The sequence below is a fragment of the Atractosteus spatula genome, chromosome 21 (genome assembly GCF_055471065.1).
Source record: "Atractosteus spatula isolate fAtrSpa1 chromosome 21, fAtrSpa1.hap1, whole genome shotgun sequence".
NCBI classification, from domain to species: domain Eukaryota; kingdom Metazoa; phylum Chordata; class Actinopteri; order Semionotiformes; family Lepisosteidae; genus Atractosteus; species Atractosteus spatula.
The window spans coordinates 17,044,834-17,061,143 of NC_142726.1; the positions used below are offsets into that span (position 1 = coordinate 17,044,834).

Sequence of the window (16,310 nt, forward strand, 5' to 3'; positions counted from 1 at the left end):
GGAGCAATGCTCCCTCTGAGCTGTGCGCGAGTGCGCGCGCACGCAAGTTATGAAATCAGCCCACATAGGGAATCGAACTGCGCACAAAAATTAAATTCCAAAAAAATATAATAAAACAAATACAGTTATCAATTGAAAAATACTAAATTGACCACATGAGACTGGCTGCGAGAGGCCCAGCTTGGCTGTGTGCTTTGGTATTGCTACTTGATTATTAATATCTATGCTCTTGTAGTCTCATACCTCTGCTCCTGCTCACTCCACACTCGTTGAATCGCTGTCCCGGTCTTTTGGATGTTTATGCTTCTATGAGAATGACTATATTAACAAAAAATAACTTCAGGTTTACAATTTTACATACACTCAATATAGTGTCGCTGGGGGGGGGGGGGGAATTGCATAAGTTTTTGCACACACAGGCCATTAAAATTAGAAGGATCATTGCTAGTGAGGTTCGTTCAGCAGGTGAGGTTGCAGACAGATTTGTAGGCAAATATTTAAGAAGCATCTTTCATAACTACTGCATTGATACAATTTCAGGGAGTTCCCAGTCTAGGTTGCATAATTGAACCCTTATTTGCCCAGATAATTGGATTAATGTGAACTCATGGTTTTCTGATCCTAATTGACAGGAGAGAAGTTGTAACTATTGTGTTCCATGGTTAACACAAGATCGCAGAGTCAAGCAGAAAAACCCTCATCAGACAGGTGCCACTCAAGTAACTTGTGAATTAAATAAACCAGCGCAGGTGGAAGCATGTTGAAGGGCAGGGGGTGTCAGTCCTCTCGGGACCAGAGTAGGAGCTCTGACTGATGGGCGCTGTAGTTCATGGCTCCAGAGGACCACCTTAACATGCTGGGCTTGAACAGGCTTCATAGCCAGCGTCCTGGCCAAATTTCCCATTGGCCCTTACCAGTCATGGCCACCCCATAATAATCCCCATCTTGAATTGGCTTCCTTACTCTGCTCTCCTCCCCACTGAGAGCTGGTGTGTGGTGAGCGTTCTGGTGGACTATGGCTGCTGTTACATCATCCAGGTGGGGCTACACATTGGTGGTGGTGGAGGGGATCCCCATTACCTGTGAAGCACTTTGAGTGGAGTGTCCAGAAAAGCGCCATATAAGTGTAAGCAATTATTATTATAGCCACCATCTTAATGATCCCCAGTGAAGGGCGCGTTTGGCTTAAAATAAACCAGCATTGTTCTATAGAGCAATTGAACAGAATGAACGCAATCAACGACATCTTTTTATTTTCTGAAGCAAAAGGACGTACAAAACATTACATTTCCAAATTCTCAAGTGCAGTTATACAAAAGGGAAAACAAAGGGCGAGACGCGGGAAGTCCGAGCGGGCGGCCCCGGCGCTCACTGACAGCAGCTCGCGCCGCACTTGCCGTCCTTGCACACGCAGCCGGAGGCGCACTTGCTGCAGCCGGACGGGCAGCACGCGCAGCAGCCTGCGGGCACAAAACCAGCGGTTAGGTCGCGTGGGCTACCGGTCACCCGTTCTCAATTCAATTCAACTTTATTGTCATTAAACTTACACAGGTGCATAGTATAATGAAAAGTGTTTCTCATTAGTCACTCAGGTGCAGTATATAAATAGGACAGAAGATAAGACAACAGACAGTAACAATAGCAATAACATGTAATCAAGTAATCAAAACTTGATTTTCGCGTTATTCTTTACGTTGTGGAGGGAAAAAAGGACATACAATGAACACCAAGAAAATAAAACTGCCAGACGTCAGGGCTGTCTGTAGCGGCGAGTCTTAACCTGGCGCACGCTCCCCCCTGAGCCGTATTGTTTTGGTAAATCAAAACACACAGAGGAGCTACAGCTACATTGTTTCACAAAACTAGTTATTCGAGTAACCTACACTTTGTTTCAGTATACCTGGTTAAACGGTGTATAATTTTAATGTATTCGTAGTTTTACTGCGAAGCTAAAATTATATTCCCTCTTTCAGTCTATAATTATGACATCTTGTTTAAAGAGCTGACCTACTTCAGCAGTTCCGATAGGTGCGAGACCATATTAAGAGCCCAAGCGGTGCTGATTCAGTGCAGGTGCAGCAGAGCGCGTGTTACAGCCAGGGAGCTTCCGAGAGAATGTGATAGCACGTCAAACCGTTCACAAGCCTGCAGCAACAGCATCAGAACTTACTTTTCTTGCAGCCTTTGCATTTGCAATCCGTGCATTTGCAGCTGTCTCCGCAACTGCAAGAGCCCGCTGTGAAAAATAAAACAAACAAAAAATAAATGAAACATAGATCACACCACAGGTAACTCAAGGACGCCGTTTCCATCACATCAACGTCTCCATCGCGTTTGACAAGGCAGAAGTCGGAAACATTATTAAACCACTATAAAATCAGATCGTTACTTACTTTTAGAGCAGGCGCAGGACTGAGGATCCATTTTCTAATTGATTCTTTTCTCTCGCGTTTCCTCCTCGTCGAGCTCCAGGGATTGTGAGTGCGTGCCGGGCTCCGGCGGCTCGCGGTATTTATAGCGCGGCCGCTCGCGGCACGCCGAGTGCAAAGCGGAACGCGCGCAGTCAACAACAGGCTGGCCTGCACACGTCTTGTCAGCAGCGCTCGCGTCGCCAGGCGGTGTGCAAAGCGTCTCACCGCGGCGGGGCTGAGGGCCTTTCTCCGGGCGTCAGGGGATAAACAGTATTCCCATGTCGTCAGTCTGCTACTGGCGTTGTTGTGCACGCGGTGCGATGACTCGATCATAAGGGGATCTTCTTAATGGTCATCTGATGTGACTATCGATCGCAAAACCTTAGACCCAATCCTGAAAATAAAATGATGTAAAATGTTTTTATTTTTATTTTTATATTCCAAACGAAACAAAAACGTCTTTCTCGTGTATTGTGGCATGTGATAATGGGAACTGATACCGATTATAACTAAAACAAAAGATTTATTGCCGTTTAATTAATTTACAATCAGTATAATTATTAGTTCTTTGGGCATCCTTTGTAAACCTTCTGATCTAGTGAAATGCATATGCTAATAAAATAGAATTCTAATATAAGAAATCATAAATTCCTCAGTTACGGTTTTACGTACTATACTTAAATGATGGTACTTATTAATTTTGTGAGTTACTGTAATACGTCTTGGTAGAAAAACGCTTGCCCGTTATCTTTATACCCATTAATTTAAGGCCAGATAAAGACGTGTTTATTTCGTCAGCGCACAAGGTGTCTTGGCGTCTGGTGATTCTGTTCTCCCACGTACGCGCGTGTTTACTGTCTGTCTGGCGCAGCTGCGCTCGAGTCAGGTCAGCGCTGCGCCCCTCTCTCTGCTGCACGCGGGCCGGGAGTCCGGCGCGCTGCGTCACCATGACTCCCGGGGCTCTGCACACGGCACTGCGAGAGCACGAGCACCGGGCTCGCCAGTGAGCTCGCGGCGTGTCCAGCCCCTCCCTTTCGGTTGGCGATAATTAGGAGAAAACACCGTCTAGAACAATGACATATGACATATGTTGAATTTTTTAATTGCGTGGTTGCCTAAATCTATCAGCTGCTTTAGAATATGGTATTTTTCTTTATACCCATTGCTGCAATTTTATAATTTTCACTGCAGTTTAAGAATATGCGAACTTTTTTATAAGGTGGTAGATTTTTCTGAAAAACGGCGCATTTTGTTTCTCCTCTGACATATTTGCGGCATTGCATTCAGAAGGAGTTGGAGTTTCGGTAGTTCTAATTTGTTCAGATTTCACATATGTCATGTTCAATAACATAAAATGCAAATAAATAGTAAAAAGCGCGCAAAGGCTTGTTGAGAAAGTGTCAAGAATTACCGAAGTTCAGAGCGACTTTTCTCTTTTTTGCAGAACCGTGCATGTTTATGCCAAGAAAGTAGGACTTTGTGTTCTTCTAAAAAAAAAGTTAATTCCCTCTTCAGAAAGGGCTGTAGGTGGCGCGGGCGCTAGTTGTGAGAGCTCGGGTCCTGGGCGAGCGGGGTGTGCGCGCATGCGTGGGACCTGCGCGCTGGAGGAGGAGGGGAGAGGCTCTCGCTGGCACGCGCCTGGCAGTGCACCCTGGCGTGCCATCCGGCTCGAGGAAGCGCCGCTGTGCGGAGCCGTGACGGAGGGCGCGCGGTGGCTCGCGACCGTCTTGTAGAGTCCGGGAGCCCGAGCCCAGACAGTGTCTCCGGGCTGGTGACGTCACAGCAAAGCCTGCACGCTCCTCAGTGTGTTCGCCGCTTGAGACGGGTCGTCCGGTAAGAAACTGCATTTTAAAGAAAAATACAATAACACACACGTCCGAATTTGCTCATAGAACAAATGTCCAATTGTACCCTCACGTTTTAGGTCAGGGCATCCCTGGGTAATCCAGGAAAATCAAGCGCGACAAAGTTGATTTTCGAGATTGAGCCTGCGAGAGTACTTCTTTGCCTTATACGTCATATCTTCTGTGTTTGTGCCAAGAAAGCTGAACTTTGTGCGTTTTTTTTACCTGCGTATACCCGTTAATGAAAAAGATTTCCTAGTTCGCCTCTCACGGTTGAAAAAGAAAACGGCCGGCCGGGATTAGCGAGCGCAAGGCTTTGTCAAGATGTCGTGCGTTGCTAGGCAACGCGGCGCCGGGCCTGCTGTCAGGCTGCGAGCTGTTTATGTCGGGACTGGGCAAGACCAGGAGCGCAGGGCTCAGCCCACACCTTTAATCGCGCTGACGCCTGATTTTACTCGTACAGTTTCCAGCTGTGGTCCGTGATTTTAGCGCGGCTACGACATGCACGTACTGCGGTGTTTAAATTTGTACCACGTTTCTCGAGTGGTAGGGAGTTGTTAGGTGAGAATACGGCCTATCGCCGTCTATCACTGCATAATCTTCATCTTTTCCTTTATAACTGGTCATTACTCCTCCGGCTAGGTATATCAAAACATAATTTTAACATAACCCTCCCCGGGCCTCACAATAGGAACCTTTCAAAAGTTAGTATTTTTCAAATAACATTTTAAAATGTCAATAACAATTCCGCTTTTTTAACAAAAAAGTCAAATATTTTATACCCAAGTTTCAACCTCGTTTATTCAATTTTTGCAGTGTTCCCTAGAGTCCTGTAGAGGGCAATGTTACATTGGTAAACAGAGTTCAATACGCTCGGGTACCCGAAGTGTAAGAATAACACATTATTATTATAATAAATAACGCTTTTAAATTGCTTTACAAAAACAGCACACAAGGAGAGGAGATATCAGAATTACCATAAATTACAACAAGGGTTTGGAATGCAGTAGGAGTGTAAAGGAGAGAGAACCAATTAAATAAAAGCACTTCTAAATAAGAAAACCTTTAATAATTCTTTAAATTAAAGAAGATTAAGAGTAATGTTTTCATAGATGTGACATCTGAGTAAACTGTTCTTTACATTTAGATGTTGCGTATCCGTTGTGTGGTCTGTGCTGCCCGCTTGATGGCTGTCGTGCCTTGTCTTTGTGCAGGGGGCAGCCATGCTTGTTCCAGTCTTCACGCTGAAACTGAACCACAGGATCAACCCCCGCATGGTGGCGGTGGGCAGATTCGATGGGGTCCACCCGTGTCTCACAGCCGCCACGCAGGCAGGGAAGGTGAGGGCGCGTCACGTCACCTGGCAGCGCACACAGCCACAGCCCGAGACAGCATCCGTGCGGGATGCAGTCATCGGGATATGACTTAATGTGTGGGGCTTTTCTGGGATTTAACATCTAGGACTTTTGTGATGTTATTCTGTTCCATGCAGCAAGTAAACACACGTCAGTTTTGGAAAGGCCACGTAATTCCATACTAAAGAACTGGTACTGTGCTTTAATAGTAAATAAAGTTGCACGACTACGTGTGTGGATCTACAAAAACGTAGTCGTGCAGCTTTATTTACTATTAAAGCACAATACCAGTACTTTAGTATGTAATTACGTGACCTTGGCCAGTTCTGGTTGAGGTCCTGTAAGTATGTGACACTGACCTTTTCCAATGAAATTCATTTTTTTCTTTAATTTTGTCCGGACACCCGCCAGCATGCTCTTGAAGTGTGAAGTGCTGGGTGTGTCGCGGTGCAGCGTTGTGGATCTTTGTGTTCCTGCGCAGGTCTTCATTCACAATCCGCACACTCGCAGCCAGCGGCTCTTCTCCAGCCGGGTCAGCCAGAGCGCCCAGGACTCGGACATCTCCCTGCTCAACATCAACCAGGCGGTCAGCTGTCTCACCACAGGTGCCCTGGCCCCGGGCAGCAGCTGCCATGCCCTGCTGGTGGGCTCCCAGACCAGCCTGCTGGCCTACGACGTGCACAACAACACCGACATTTTTTACAGGGAGGTGAGACCCGCACCCTGGAAACTCTGGAACAGCATTGTGTATGTGATCAATGTTAAAGACATGCAGGAGAAGCGTGGACTCAGCAGTGTATATAGCCAGCAGCTATAACACTCTGCAACTCACACCTGGAAAACCACTGACGCTCAGCAGGTGTGAGCCTGGTCAGTACCCGAATGGGAGACCCCTGGGAAAAACTAAGGTAGTTATTGAAAGAGATGTCAGTGGGACCAGTAGGGGGTGCTCACCCTGTGGTCTGTGTGGGTCCTAATGCCCCAGTATAGTGACGGGGACACTATACTGTAAAAAGGTGCCGTCTATCGGATGAGACGTAAAACCGAGGTCCTGGATCTCTGTGGTCATTAAAAATCCCAGGGCGTTTCTCAGAAAGAGTAGGGGTGTAAATTTGCCCCTGGCTCTTACCAATCATGGCCTCCTAATAATCCCCATCCATTCTGTTCTGCTCCCCACTGAAAGCTGGTGTGTGGTGAGCGTTCTGGCGCACTATGGGGCTACACACTGGAGGTGGAGGAGAGCCCCCATTACCTGTAAAGAGCTTTGAGTGGAGTGTCCAGAAAAGGCCTATATAAGTGTAGGCTATTATTATTATTATTGCATACAGTGGTGCTAGAATTTTTGGCCGAGTCAAAGTCCTGACCTTAATCAAATAGAAATGTTGTGGGAGGACCTGAAGCGGGGACTTCATGCAAGAAAGCCCACCAACATCGCTGAGTTGAAGCAGTCCTGTAAGGAGGAATGGGCCAAAATTCCTCCAAGCCAATGTGCAGGACTGATCAACAGTTACCATAAACGTTTGGTTGAAGTCATTGCTGTTTAAGATATTTAATGTTGGATCAGTTTGATCAATAAATGAATGAAAAAGTATATGCTTTTGTGTGTTATTTGTTTTATTGGGTTCTATTTATCTATTTTGATTACTTTTTATGAAAGTCTGATCACATTTTTAATTTATGCAGAAATTCAGAAAATTTTAAAGGGTTCACAAACTTTCTATCACCACTGTATAGTGGAACAGTTCATCACTGTGAAGGATGCTGTTAATTCACATTTGCTTTCATCTTCAGCTGTGAACAACACACATGCACCTCTTTGTTGAAAAGGTAAGAATGTGTTGTTTATGTATTGCAGATTACAGATGGAGCCAATGCCATAGTCCTGGGGAACCTGGGTGACATCTCTTCACCCCTTGCAGTAATTGGGGGAAACTGCGCCTTGCAGGGATTCGATCACGAGGGGAACGACCTCTTCTGGACGGTAGGAGGGCTCCTCCATATCCACCCACATGGCAACGAGACACAACCAGAGCAGCAGAATATTTCTGTCTCTACCCACAGGCATTAAAAGCTGCAACAGCCGAGTATTGAATGCAGTAGCGTTTGTTGTGTTTTTAATTACTCTCAGTATATTTTTCTTTATCTGTATTTTCATTACCAGTGTAACACATGAGCACTGGCTCTAAAGTAATAGAACTTAAAATGTTATTGAAAAGTTCAGTGGTATAATCAGAAACAGGGAACATCTAGACCAAGTGTAGATTTTGCTGATTAGAGATGTTTCCCTCCCTGAAAACATATGTTGACTCAGGAACTGGAGGAGGTGGTTTTCCTGCTCTCCTCTTTATACTGTAGAGCACATACTGTTAATCCACAGACCTTGTAAGGCTAGCTCTTGAAGGATCTTTATGAATCAGTGCTTTGCAGTATAGCTGGAAAATGTGTTCAGTACCCCCACGTTTCCCTATGTGAAAAACCATCTCCAGTTGTCCTTCTGTTTTTCCTCTGCTTGGTCATTTTTCCAGTCTCCTCTTAATTGTACAAGCCTGAAGCAATAAAGGCTTCAGTAGTTCTAATTAGACGAAGGATGCTTGTGCCAGTTGAGCTCAGGTGTTGTGAGAATTTAAAAGAACAGTAATGGAGTCTGTACATGAACGGTTGATCAGATAGATATTTCCTGCTTGTGTGCACACACATATATGGATATGCTGTGTATTCTGGTGTGTGATAAATACAGATGCTCTGTAACTTTAATAATTAATAGAAATGCATTATTTTAGACACAAGTTGATGTGCTGTTTTTTTTAGGTGACCGGGGACAATGTTCGGTCATTGGTACTGTGCGACTTCACTGGCGATGGGAAGAATGAGGTTTGTTAAAAATTAGATGCTATACCAGATTGTCCTGTGCTCATTTACAGTACACAAGCTTGTATTTGTGTTTGTTTGCACCCAAAGAAGTCATGAGTTGACCAGGTTCTTTTCTGTGCAGCTCCTTGTTGGTTCAGAAGACTTCGATATTCGAGTTTTCAAAGAAGACGAGCTGCTAGCAGAGATAACAGAAAATGAGGTACATCCTTTCTTCTTAAATACTGTCATCTTCCTAGATAAACAGCTCTATTGAGCAGGAGTGGTAGAAAACAGACTACATACATGAAATCACATGTCTCCCTCTTCATCCCTCTGTGCTCTGCTGCTTTGCAGACAGTCACCTCTCTCTGCCACATGCATGGGAGTCGGTTCGGATATTCCCTGGCTAACGGCACGGTGGGCGTGTATGACAGGACGGCTCGCTACTGGAGAATTAAGGTAATACACCACAGGTAAATCAGAAGACTAATGACTATTGAACTGCAGAATAGTTCCATTCTGCGTCCGAAGTTTTGTGAGACCAGAGTCGTGGTGATTGGTTCTCCTGAACAGCGCCGCAAACGTGTCACCTTAGTTTGACTGTTGAGTCAGCCAAAGTCTTCATGCCATCATTGATGTGAGCCTGGCCTTTGAAGCTGATCACAGCTTGCAGTGTTGTGAGGGTGTTTTTTTTATGTTTGTAACATTGTAGCTGTTTATTCACATCTTTCCCAATTTGATGCAGAATAGCTGTGCCTGCTATTGTCTTTTCCAGGTTTGAGTATTGTTATGCAATGTTTGCTGATGTATCCAAACATGTTCTTAAGTTGAAGCACCTTCAACTAAAATACTAAAAATGAGCATGTCAGGCTTCAGCTTCCTAGCACTGGTACCTTGTGGATTTCAGAATAAAATGCAAAATACTGCTGTTTCAATTTAAGCACTTGAACAGCTGACTCCTGGCGACACCAATGAACTGTTAACTTCCTACACATCATTTTATGCACTTTGAATTCAGAGCTCTGACTTGGAGACAGTGTTTTCTGTTGTGTTGCTTCAAGGCTGTGGAATATGCTCCCAGCCCATACCAGATTTTGCATGTTAGCCAGGTCTTTTGAATCCTGCCTTAGAATTCACTATTATTCTGTAGCTTTTATAGTATAATGTATAGCATAAACTGTACTGTAGATGTGCTAATTGGGGTTTTGTTTTGTGTTCTTAGTCTAAAAACCATGCTATGAGCATCCACGCGTTTGATTTGAATGCGGATGGCGTCGTAGAGCTCATCACTGGCTGGTCTAATGGCAAGGTGAGTTGTGACAAATGTCCTTTCAGGAAAAGGACAGTTCTAGTTTTAAGTCAGCGATTGTAGCTGTTAGTCCTACCAGGGTGCCTTTTACTGTTTTCCAATGTAAGCAAACCTTGATGACGCTGCTACACCTGTTACCACACCTCCTGAATCTCCTCTGCAGATGGACGCACGCAGCGACCGGACTGGCGAGGTCATCTTCAAGGACAACTTCTCCTCCTCGGTCGCTGGCGTGGTGGAGGGAGACTACAGGATGGATGGTCAGACCCAGCTGATCTGCGCCTCTATCGAGGGAGAAGGTAAAAATAGAGAGGTGTTACACAGTGGAAGGAGATCAATGAACACTTTTGCAGACTTCAGTCGACTGAGAAATTCTAAAGGATGCTGAACCTGCCCCTCTGTAATGTAGGTCTACCTCTCTCTCTTCTGGTTATAGATGAGGTGTCTTTAATTCTGATCTTTTCAGTTCGGGGATATTTGCCAGCCAGTAAAGAAATGAAGGGGAACCTAATGGACACCAGTGTGGAACAGGACCTCATTCGTGAACTGAGCCAGCGGAAACAGAACCTTTTGCTGGAGCTACGTAACTATGAGGAAAATTCAAAGGTGCTGCTTCTTTTATTCTACATGTCAGACTTTAATCTTTGTGCTGATGAGAAAGATGTTGCTGCACAAATAAAATCTTTGTTTCAGCTTTAAGCAGGAATATGGAAATAAGTTTTACTTTTACTCTCAAACAAGTTATTCTCTACTTGTACTGCAGTTTTGTGATAATATGCGTATTTAATACTCTTAATGCAGTCCTCATACCACAGAGTGTGTCATCAGTATGTTTTTAGGTGATATTCACCATTCAGGTACAGAATGTGTTGATATCCCATTGGAGCTATTTTGGAATGCAAGTGCTAAACCTGTCTTGAGCCATATGCTGTGTTTCCGGCGGGCAGTGTGTAGCAGGATGTCTGACCAGCGAGGTGGATGCGCAGGGGGGAGTTATTCCAGCCAACACCCAGCTCCAGACAGCCCTCTCCGTCAAGGCTGGCACAGAGAGCCAGCGCCCTCACATCGAGCTCTGCATATCAACTCCCAACGGTAACTTGTATGCTTTTGTGTCCGAAAGTCAGCCATTTCTGACTTGCTCTTCCAAAACAGGCTCTCAACTGTTTAATTCATTTCTTCACCAAGGTCAATAAATGACATTTATTTTATTTATTTAAAACATAGTCAATGTTTTTATCTTTACATACTTATACACATATGGCCATCGTAAGGAGAAGAGCAAATCCAAAACATTACTTTCAGAGTTAACATCCACAAGCCTGGTTTGTGCGGGAGGTGAGGTGGAAGCCACATATAGTAAAGAAGAAAATGGAACACAAAACTTCTCATTGTCCTTGAACTTCGTATTTCAGATGCAGATTTGACTGCCTGTGAAACTGTCAGACAAGCATTAAAAAATCATAGAAATCCACCCTAGACAGAGGCGGAATTATTTTTAGACGTTTGCCACTTCCACGTGGAGCTGAGCCATGCTTTACTTTTAACTTAATTTGCAGAAACCATTATCCGAGCCGTCCTGATTTTTGCTGAGGGAATATTTGAAGGAGAAAGCCATGTCGTACACCCCAGTGTGCAGAACCTGTCGGGCTGCGTTCGAGTCCCCATCATTCCTCCAAAAGACATCCCTGTGGATTTGCACATTAAAGCCTTTGTGGGCAGCAAAAACAGGTAAAGCTTCTGGTGTGCACTTCAGAGAAATGTTGATGTCTGCTTTGAGAAGATAAAAATGTGCGATACTTCTGAATAATAGAACACAATCTGTTCAGCACAACAGCAGATTGGGAAAGAGTGCTAACAACTTTCATTCCTTTACCTCATGCGTAATGAAAGATATCTGTCCCCTGCAGACTCTCAAAGAGAAGCCGAGCATTATGAGAGGAGTAGGAGCATGGCGTTTTCAGAGTTGTTATCTAAATGTTACCTGTTGTTGTTTTGCTTGTGACCCAGCACCCAGTTTCATGTGTTTGAGATAACAAGACAGCTGCCTCGCTTCTCCATGTATGAGCTGTGCAAAGACGACACTGCCCCCAGACCCAAGGGGAAGGTCACCTTTCAAATCAACGACCGCCCACAGAGGGTCAGTAGCTCCAGCACAAGTTGCCCGAAGAAGCAGCTCAATCCAGAAGAACATGTCACGATTCTCACCAGGGTTTTTTTAACATCTGGTTTTTCAAGGTGATAATGTGGCTGAACCAGAACTTCCTGCTCCCAGCGAGCATCGAGAGCCCTGACGTCACCTTCACTGCGCTGCGGGCGGGGGGGCTGCTGTGCATCAGGATGCAGCCCAGTGGAGAGGTGCGGCCAGCGCGTAGTCACCAGTACATAAGCCACCCTGCAGGCTGACACAGATAACTACGAGCCCTTGTGTCGGGGTGTTTCCTGCTGCATCGTAGATCACATCTCTCTGCCCCCCAGACAGCACAGATGGGTTAAGATGGTGATTTGTGTTGTTTTGGGGGGGAGATTTATTTCAGGCCCACCTTCATTCTAATTTTCCTATTTCATTGCGATGCAGTATGTTTAATTTTATGGAAGTGAATTATTGTATTTTTTCTCAGATCCAATTGAATACAGATGACATTGACCTAGCAGGAGACCTTGTTCAGTCTCTCGCCTCTTTCCTGGCTATAGACGACCTGCAGGTGGAGGCGGACTTCCCTGCCTACTTTGAGGACATACGGATGACCCTGACTGAGGTGAGCGTTGAGGCAGCTCTCTCACTTGAAGGCTCAGAGATGGATTGCAAAGTCCAGTTCCCTTGTGACAGTTTACCGGGGTGAACAGTGAACATGCAGGGACAGTCACAATTCTCACGAGCTTTTCCTTTGCTCTTCAATGGTGTCCTACGGTCGTGTCACCCTTTACTGCACCTCTCTGTGCTTTACCTGGATTTCCTGTGCAAAGGGTCCTTGTCAGGTGCGCAGGTCTTTAAAGACCAGGGAGGAAGCACATTTTGGGCAGCTAGGCCTTTCCCCCACTGACTCTGAAACCATCTTCAGAAATACAGTACAGCTGAAAGGAATAGAGCGCCTTCGTTAATCCATTCTATAGCTGAAGCCACTGCCGTCTCTAGAGACCATCTGATTAGTTGAATGATCTCTGGCACATTAAGCAGTCTAATCAGACAGTGGTAATACACTTCTGTGTGTTAGGTGGACGAGTTCCATTCAGTGCACCAGAAGCTGACGGCAGTGATGGCAGACCACTCGAACGGCATTCGCCACATGCTGGTCCAGGCTGAAGACGCGCGGCTGATGGGGGACTTGTGAGTGCTGTTCTGTCCTTCCTGCGTCAGTGTTCCAGGAACAGAGCCCTCTTTTGAGAACATGGAGCACATCAGCATCCTAACATGCTCTGGGAGGAGGAGTGTTTACCCAGAGAAGATAAACACCAACCTGGTCTCATGTTTAAGTGAAATACAACCACAGCCCATATCTTCTGTTTTGATTTTTTTTCTTTTTTGGCAGATAGCATTGCCTGCTTTGTATGTATGCACATGCTGTATAATACAGTAATATTTCCTTGAGGTTATGAGTGTGTATTTAATCTTTGCTCTCTCCGACCTTGTTGTAAAAGTTACGGAGCTCTGCCTTTCCTTTTCCCCAATCAGGAAGACGATGAAGAAGCGGTACATAGAGCTGTATGACCTGAACAGAGATCTGATAAACGAGTATAAAATCCGCTCGAACAACCACACTGCGCTTCTGAGCTGCCTGAAAGCTGTGAATCAGGCGATACAGAGGGCAGGCCGGCTGCGAGGTGAGGGCCTGAGCAAGGGTCAACCCACAAAAGGTGGAAGAATCAGAAACTTTCAGATTGTGCTGAAAAAAATTAGATTGACCAAGATTAAGAAAAGCAAGTGCTGTTCTTTTTTTGGGGCTTATCTCTGGGTAGTTTTCTGTGGCTCTGCAGACGTACTGAGTGACTCTCGCCCTGTTCTTCTCCATAGTGGGCAAGCCGAAGACCCAGGTGGTCACCGCCTGCCGGGACGCCATCAAGAACAACAACGTCAACGCCCTCTTCAAGATCATGCGGGCCGGCACCCCATCCTCCTGACCCCAGGCCGCGGCCAGCACCCCTCCCGAAACCCTGCCTCCAGCCTGGGTCCTGCAGTGTGAGGAAGAGGGTCACGCTCTTCCCCAGACTGCGCGTCTCCCGATTCCTGAAGCCAGCGCTGTGCTGAAGAGCCCTGCATTTCAGTGGAAATTTCCAGCTGTGGAAACTTTTATAATATACATGTTCTCTGGGTACCATATAATGTACTTAAAATGGATTAGATGACATGAAAATACAAGATTTTTTTCTAGATTGTACAAAGCCTCATGCACCACTTTTTCTGTGTATTATTTATAAGTTCAAGTATAAGAAATGACATACTGTATGTTTGAATGTTGTTTATATACAAATACATTAGTTTGTGTAAAAGGAAGTTTCACTGTGTGCTATCTGGCTTTCTGAGCTCTAAGAATAAGCCTGTGCTCCTGAATTCCTAGGGATCACGATTCCCTGAATTCTTAAGTCCTGTTGGTTTTGAATTCCCTGGAATTTCTTGGTATTCTTAAATGACAGGATTCTAAATTCCCTGGATTATAATATTGTACGGAGTAAATGAAGAGGGAGTTTTTAATTAATTATTCAAATAACCCCTGTATGTAAATGTAAACCGAAAACAAAATTGAAGCTAAAAACTGTCAAGTGCATTAAAATACAGTTTCCAAATGGAATATGTTCTCTACACGGGCAACATAATCGAATTGGTATTGTTAGCTTTCTGACTAAGATCTTGAAATGCGTTTCACGGGACTAGGGGAAAAGTTTTATTCGCTTTAGTGGAAACGCGTTTCACGTCTGCCGTTCAAGAGGTTATGACGTTAACACCTTATACGTCATTTTTTAAAGCAGAGAAGAAATTCCACTCGACTTGTGTGCGATGTATCGTGCGTGTCGCGCAGGGCAGCACATTCCGCCTGGAGAGCAGCAGCGCGGGCCGGGCAGGTCCGCAGCTGGAGCGCGCTCCTGCGCCCGCCGGCTTCCGGTCTGCTGCGCTGGCATCTGGCTCCGGGGGCCGACTGGGAGTCACGTGAGCCCCGACACATCTGCACTGGAGCTAAGCGCTTCAGCTGGGGAAGGGGGTGTGATTAAATAAAAAAATCACGGTAGGTGTGGCGCAAGCCTAGTTTTCTGCTCATGTGTTAGGTTTCTCCACAAACCAGCGACACGGTCTCAAGCAGTGCTGAGTGTGCTGCCTTGTTTGACTGCAGTGCCATTAATTGAAACCAGATGTTGGGCACAGTAGTGTGGCGTCGCACAGCTGCGTGGGCTGGTCACCCTCTGAATGCGGTGAGTGTTAGACTTGACGACGCGTTAATTAGATGGCGAGGGTCGCTGATGATTGCGCGTCGGTCTGTCGAGCGGTCCAGCGAGAGAATTTGGGATTTTTTCGATTCTGTGATTTTTTCACAAACTTCTGCAGCAGCGCCTGAGAGCTCTAGTCGGCGTAAACTGTTCTGTTGCAGAATTTTCCACTTTCCGACTTGCGCGTAGAAACTACTTTTTAAACCCTTTTGTTGGATTGCAGTAGCTCCTAAAACAGGCCGTTAACGGCCTCTCTCGCTACCGACCCGCTGTCCGCCTTTCTGCGTTTCTTATGAAGCTGAGCCATCCGTTCGTGTCGGGCCGTAAAATGTATAAACTCGGTTTCAACACCGTCAGAAACGTGTGGACGGAGTTTACAGAACCCCAGTCTGGTCAGAGGTCACTCGCCGATCATCTGTTTTGTTAACGGTTAGCTGGGAAGTGGGAAGGTTAGCTTCTCTTAACATTTATCATTTGGAACGTTTTAAAGCCTTTGCTTTTTCACCACCCTCCTTCCAATCATAACACGATTCCAATGCTAATTTTAATAAATTCGTGTTTGGAATGAGAAAATCTGGGAAGGGGCACCACTTCAGATGGAAACCAGCTATGATGATAGAACAATGTCTGCATGCTAAGCGATGGCCAAGCTTGGGGATCTGAGAGCCCGCTGTAATGTGATATAAGCAGGAAATGCCACAAATGTCTCCATGAAGAAAAGCAGTCCAGTACCCACTGCATCCCAGCTCGTCTCCAGCCTGTCCACCCGAGCGCCTCTGTCCCCAGCTCTTCTCCAGCCTGTCCTCCCCAGCGCCTCTGTCCCCAGCTCTTCTCCAGCCTGTCCTCCCCAGCGCCTCCGTCCCCAGCTCTTCTCCAGCCTGTCCTCCCCAGCGCCTCCGTCCCCAGCTCTTCTCCAGCCTGTCCTCCCCAGCGCCTCCGTCCCCAGCTCTTCTCCAGCCTGTCCTCCCCAGCGCCTCCGTCCCCAGCTCTTCTCCAGCCTGTCCTCCCCAGCGCCTCCGTCCCCAGCTCTTCTCCAGCCTGTCCTCCCCAGCGCCTCCGTCCCCAGCTCTTCTCCAGCCTGTCCTCCCCAGCGCCTCTGTCCCCAGCTCTTCTCCAGCCTGTCCTC

The 16,310-nt window shown here is 46.1% G+C and overlaps 2 protein-coding genes across 2 annotated transcripts; one reads left to right on the forward strand and one right to left on the reverse strand.

Moving 5' to 3' along the window:
- Positions 1-1,236: 1,236 nt before the first annotated feature.
- On the reverse strand, positions 1,237-3,276 carry mt2 (metallothionein 2). The gene is made up of 4 exons (XM_088938591.1): positions 3,168-3,276; positions 2,394-2,805; positions 2,171-2,236; positions 1,237-1,460 (listed from the first exon to the last, which is right to left on the reverse strand). The coding sequence occupies exons 2-4, from the start codon at positions 2,422-2,424 to the stop codon at positions 1,369-1,371; spliced, it is 189 nt and encodes a 62-aa protein (XP_088794717.1). The 5' UTR covers positions 2,425-2,805; positions 3,168-3,276; the 3' UTR covers positions 1,237-1,368.
- Positions 3,277-3,993: 717 nt separating this feature from the next.
- On the forward strand, positions 3,994-14,553 carry bbs2 (Bardet-Biedl syndrome 2). The gene is made up of 18 exons (XM_088938588.1): positions 3,994-4,244; positions 5,470-5,595; positions 6,092-6,319; positions 7,466-7,591; positions 8,419-8,481; positions 8,603-8,680; positions 8,815-8,919; positions 9,683-9,769; positions 9,933-10,068; positions 10,236-10,375; positions 10,717-10,861; positions 11,326-11,497; positions 11,777-11,906; positions 12,005-12,124; positions 12,388-12,525; positions 12,982-13,094; positions 13,440-13,588; positions 13,779-14,553. The coding sequence occupies exons 2-18, from the start codon at positions 5,479-5,481 to the stop codon at positions 13,883-13,885; spliced, it is 2,154 nt and encodes a 717-aa protein (XP_088794714.1). The 5' UTR covers positions 3,994-4,244; positions 5,470-5,478; the 3' UTR covers positions 13,886-14,553.
- Positions 14,554-16,310: the final 1,757 nt, after the last annotated feature.

Excerpts from the sequence above, each read along its gene's own strand:
- mt2 (XM_088938591.1), bottom strand. The coding sequence starts at position 2,424 with ATGGATCCTCAGTCCTGCGCCTGCTCTAAAA. Across the intron at positions 2,237-2,393 it reads GTCCTGCGCCTGCTCTAAAA|CGGGCTCTTGCAGTTGCGGA; the intron begins GTAAGTAACGAT and ends TATTTTTCACAG. Across the intron at positions 1,461-2,170 it reads ATGCAAAGGCTGCAAGAAAA|GCTGCTGCGCGTGCTGCCCG; the intron begins GTAAGTTCTGAT and ends TTGTGCCCGCAG.
- bbs2 (XM_088938588.1), top strand. The coding sequence starts at position 5,479 with ATGCTTGTTCCAGTCTTCACGCTGAAACTGAACCACAGGATCAACCCC. Across the intron at positions 8,681-8,814 it reads CAGAGATAACAGAAAATGAG|ACAGTCACCTCTCTCTGCCA; the intron begins GTACATCCTTTC and ends GCTGCTTTGCAG. Across the intron at positions 11,498-11,776 it reads TTTGTGGGCAGCAAAAACAG|CACCCAGTTTCATGTGTTTG; the intron begins GTAAAGCTTCTG and ends CTTGTGACCCAG.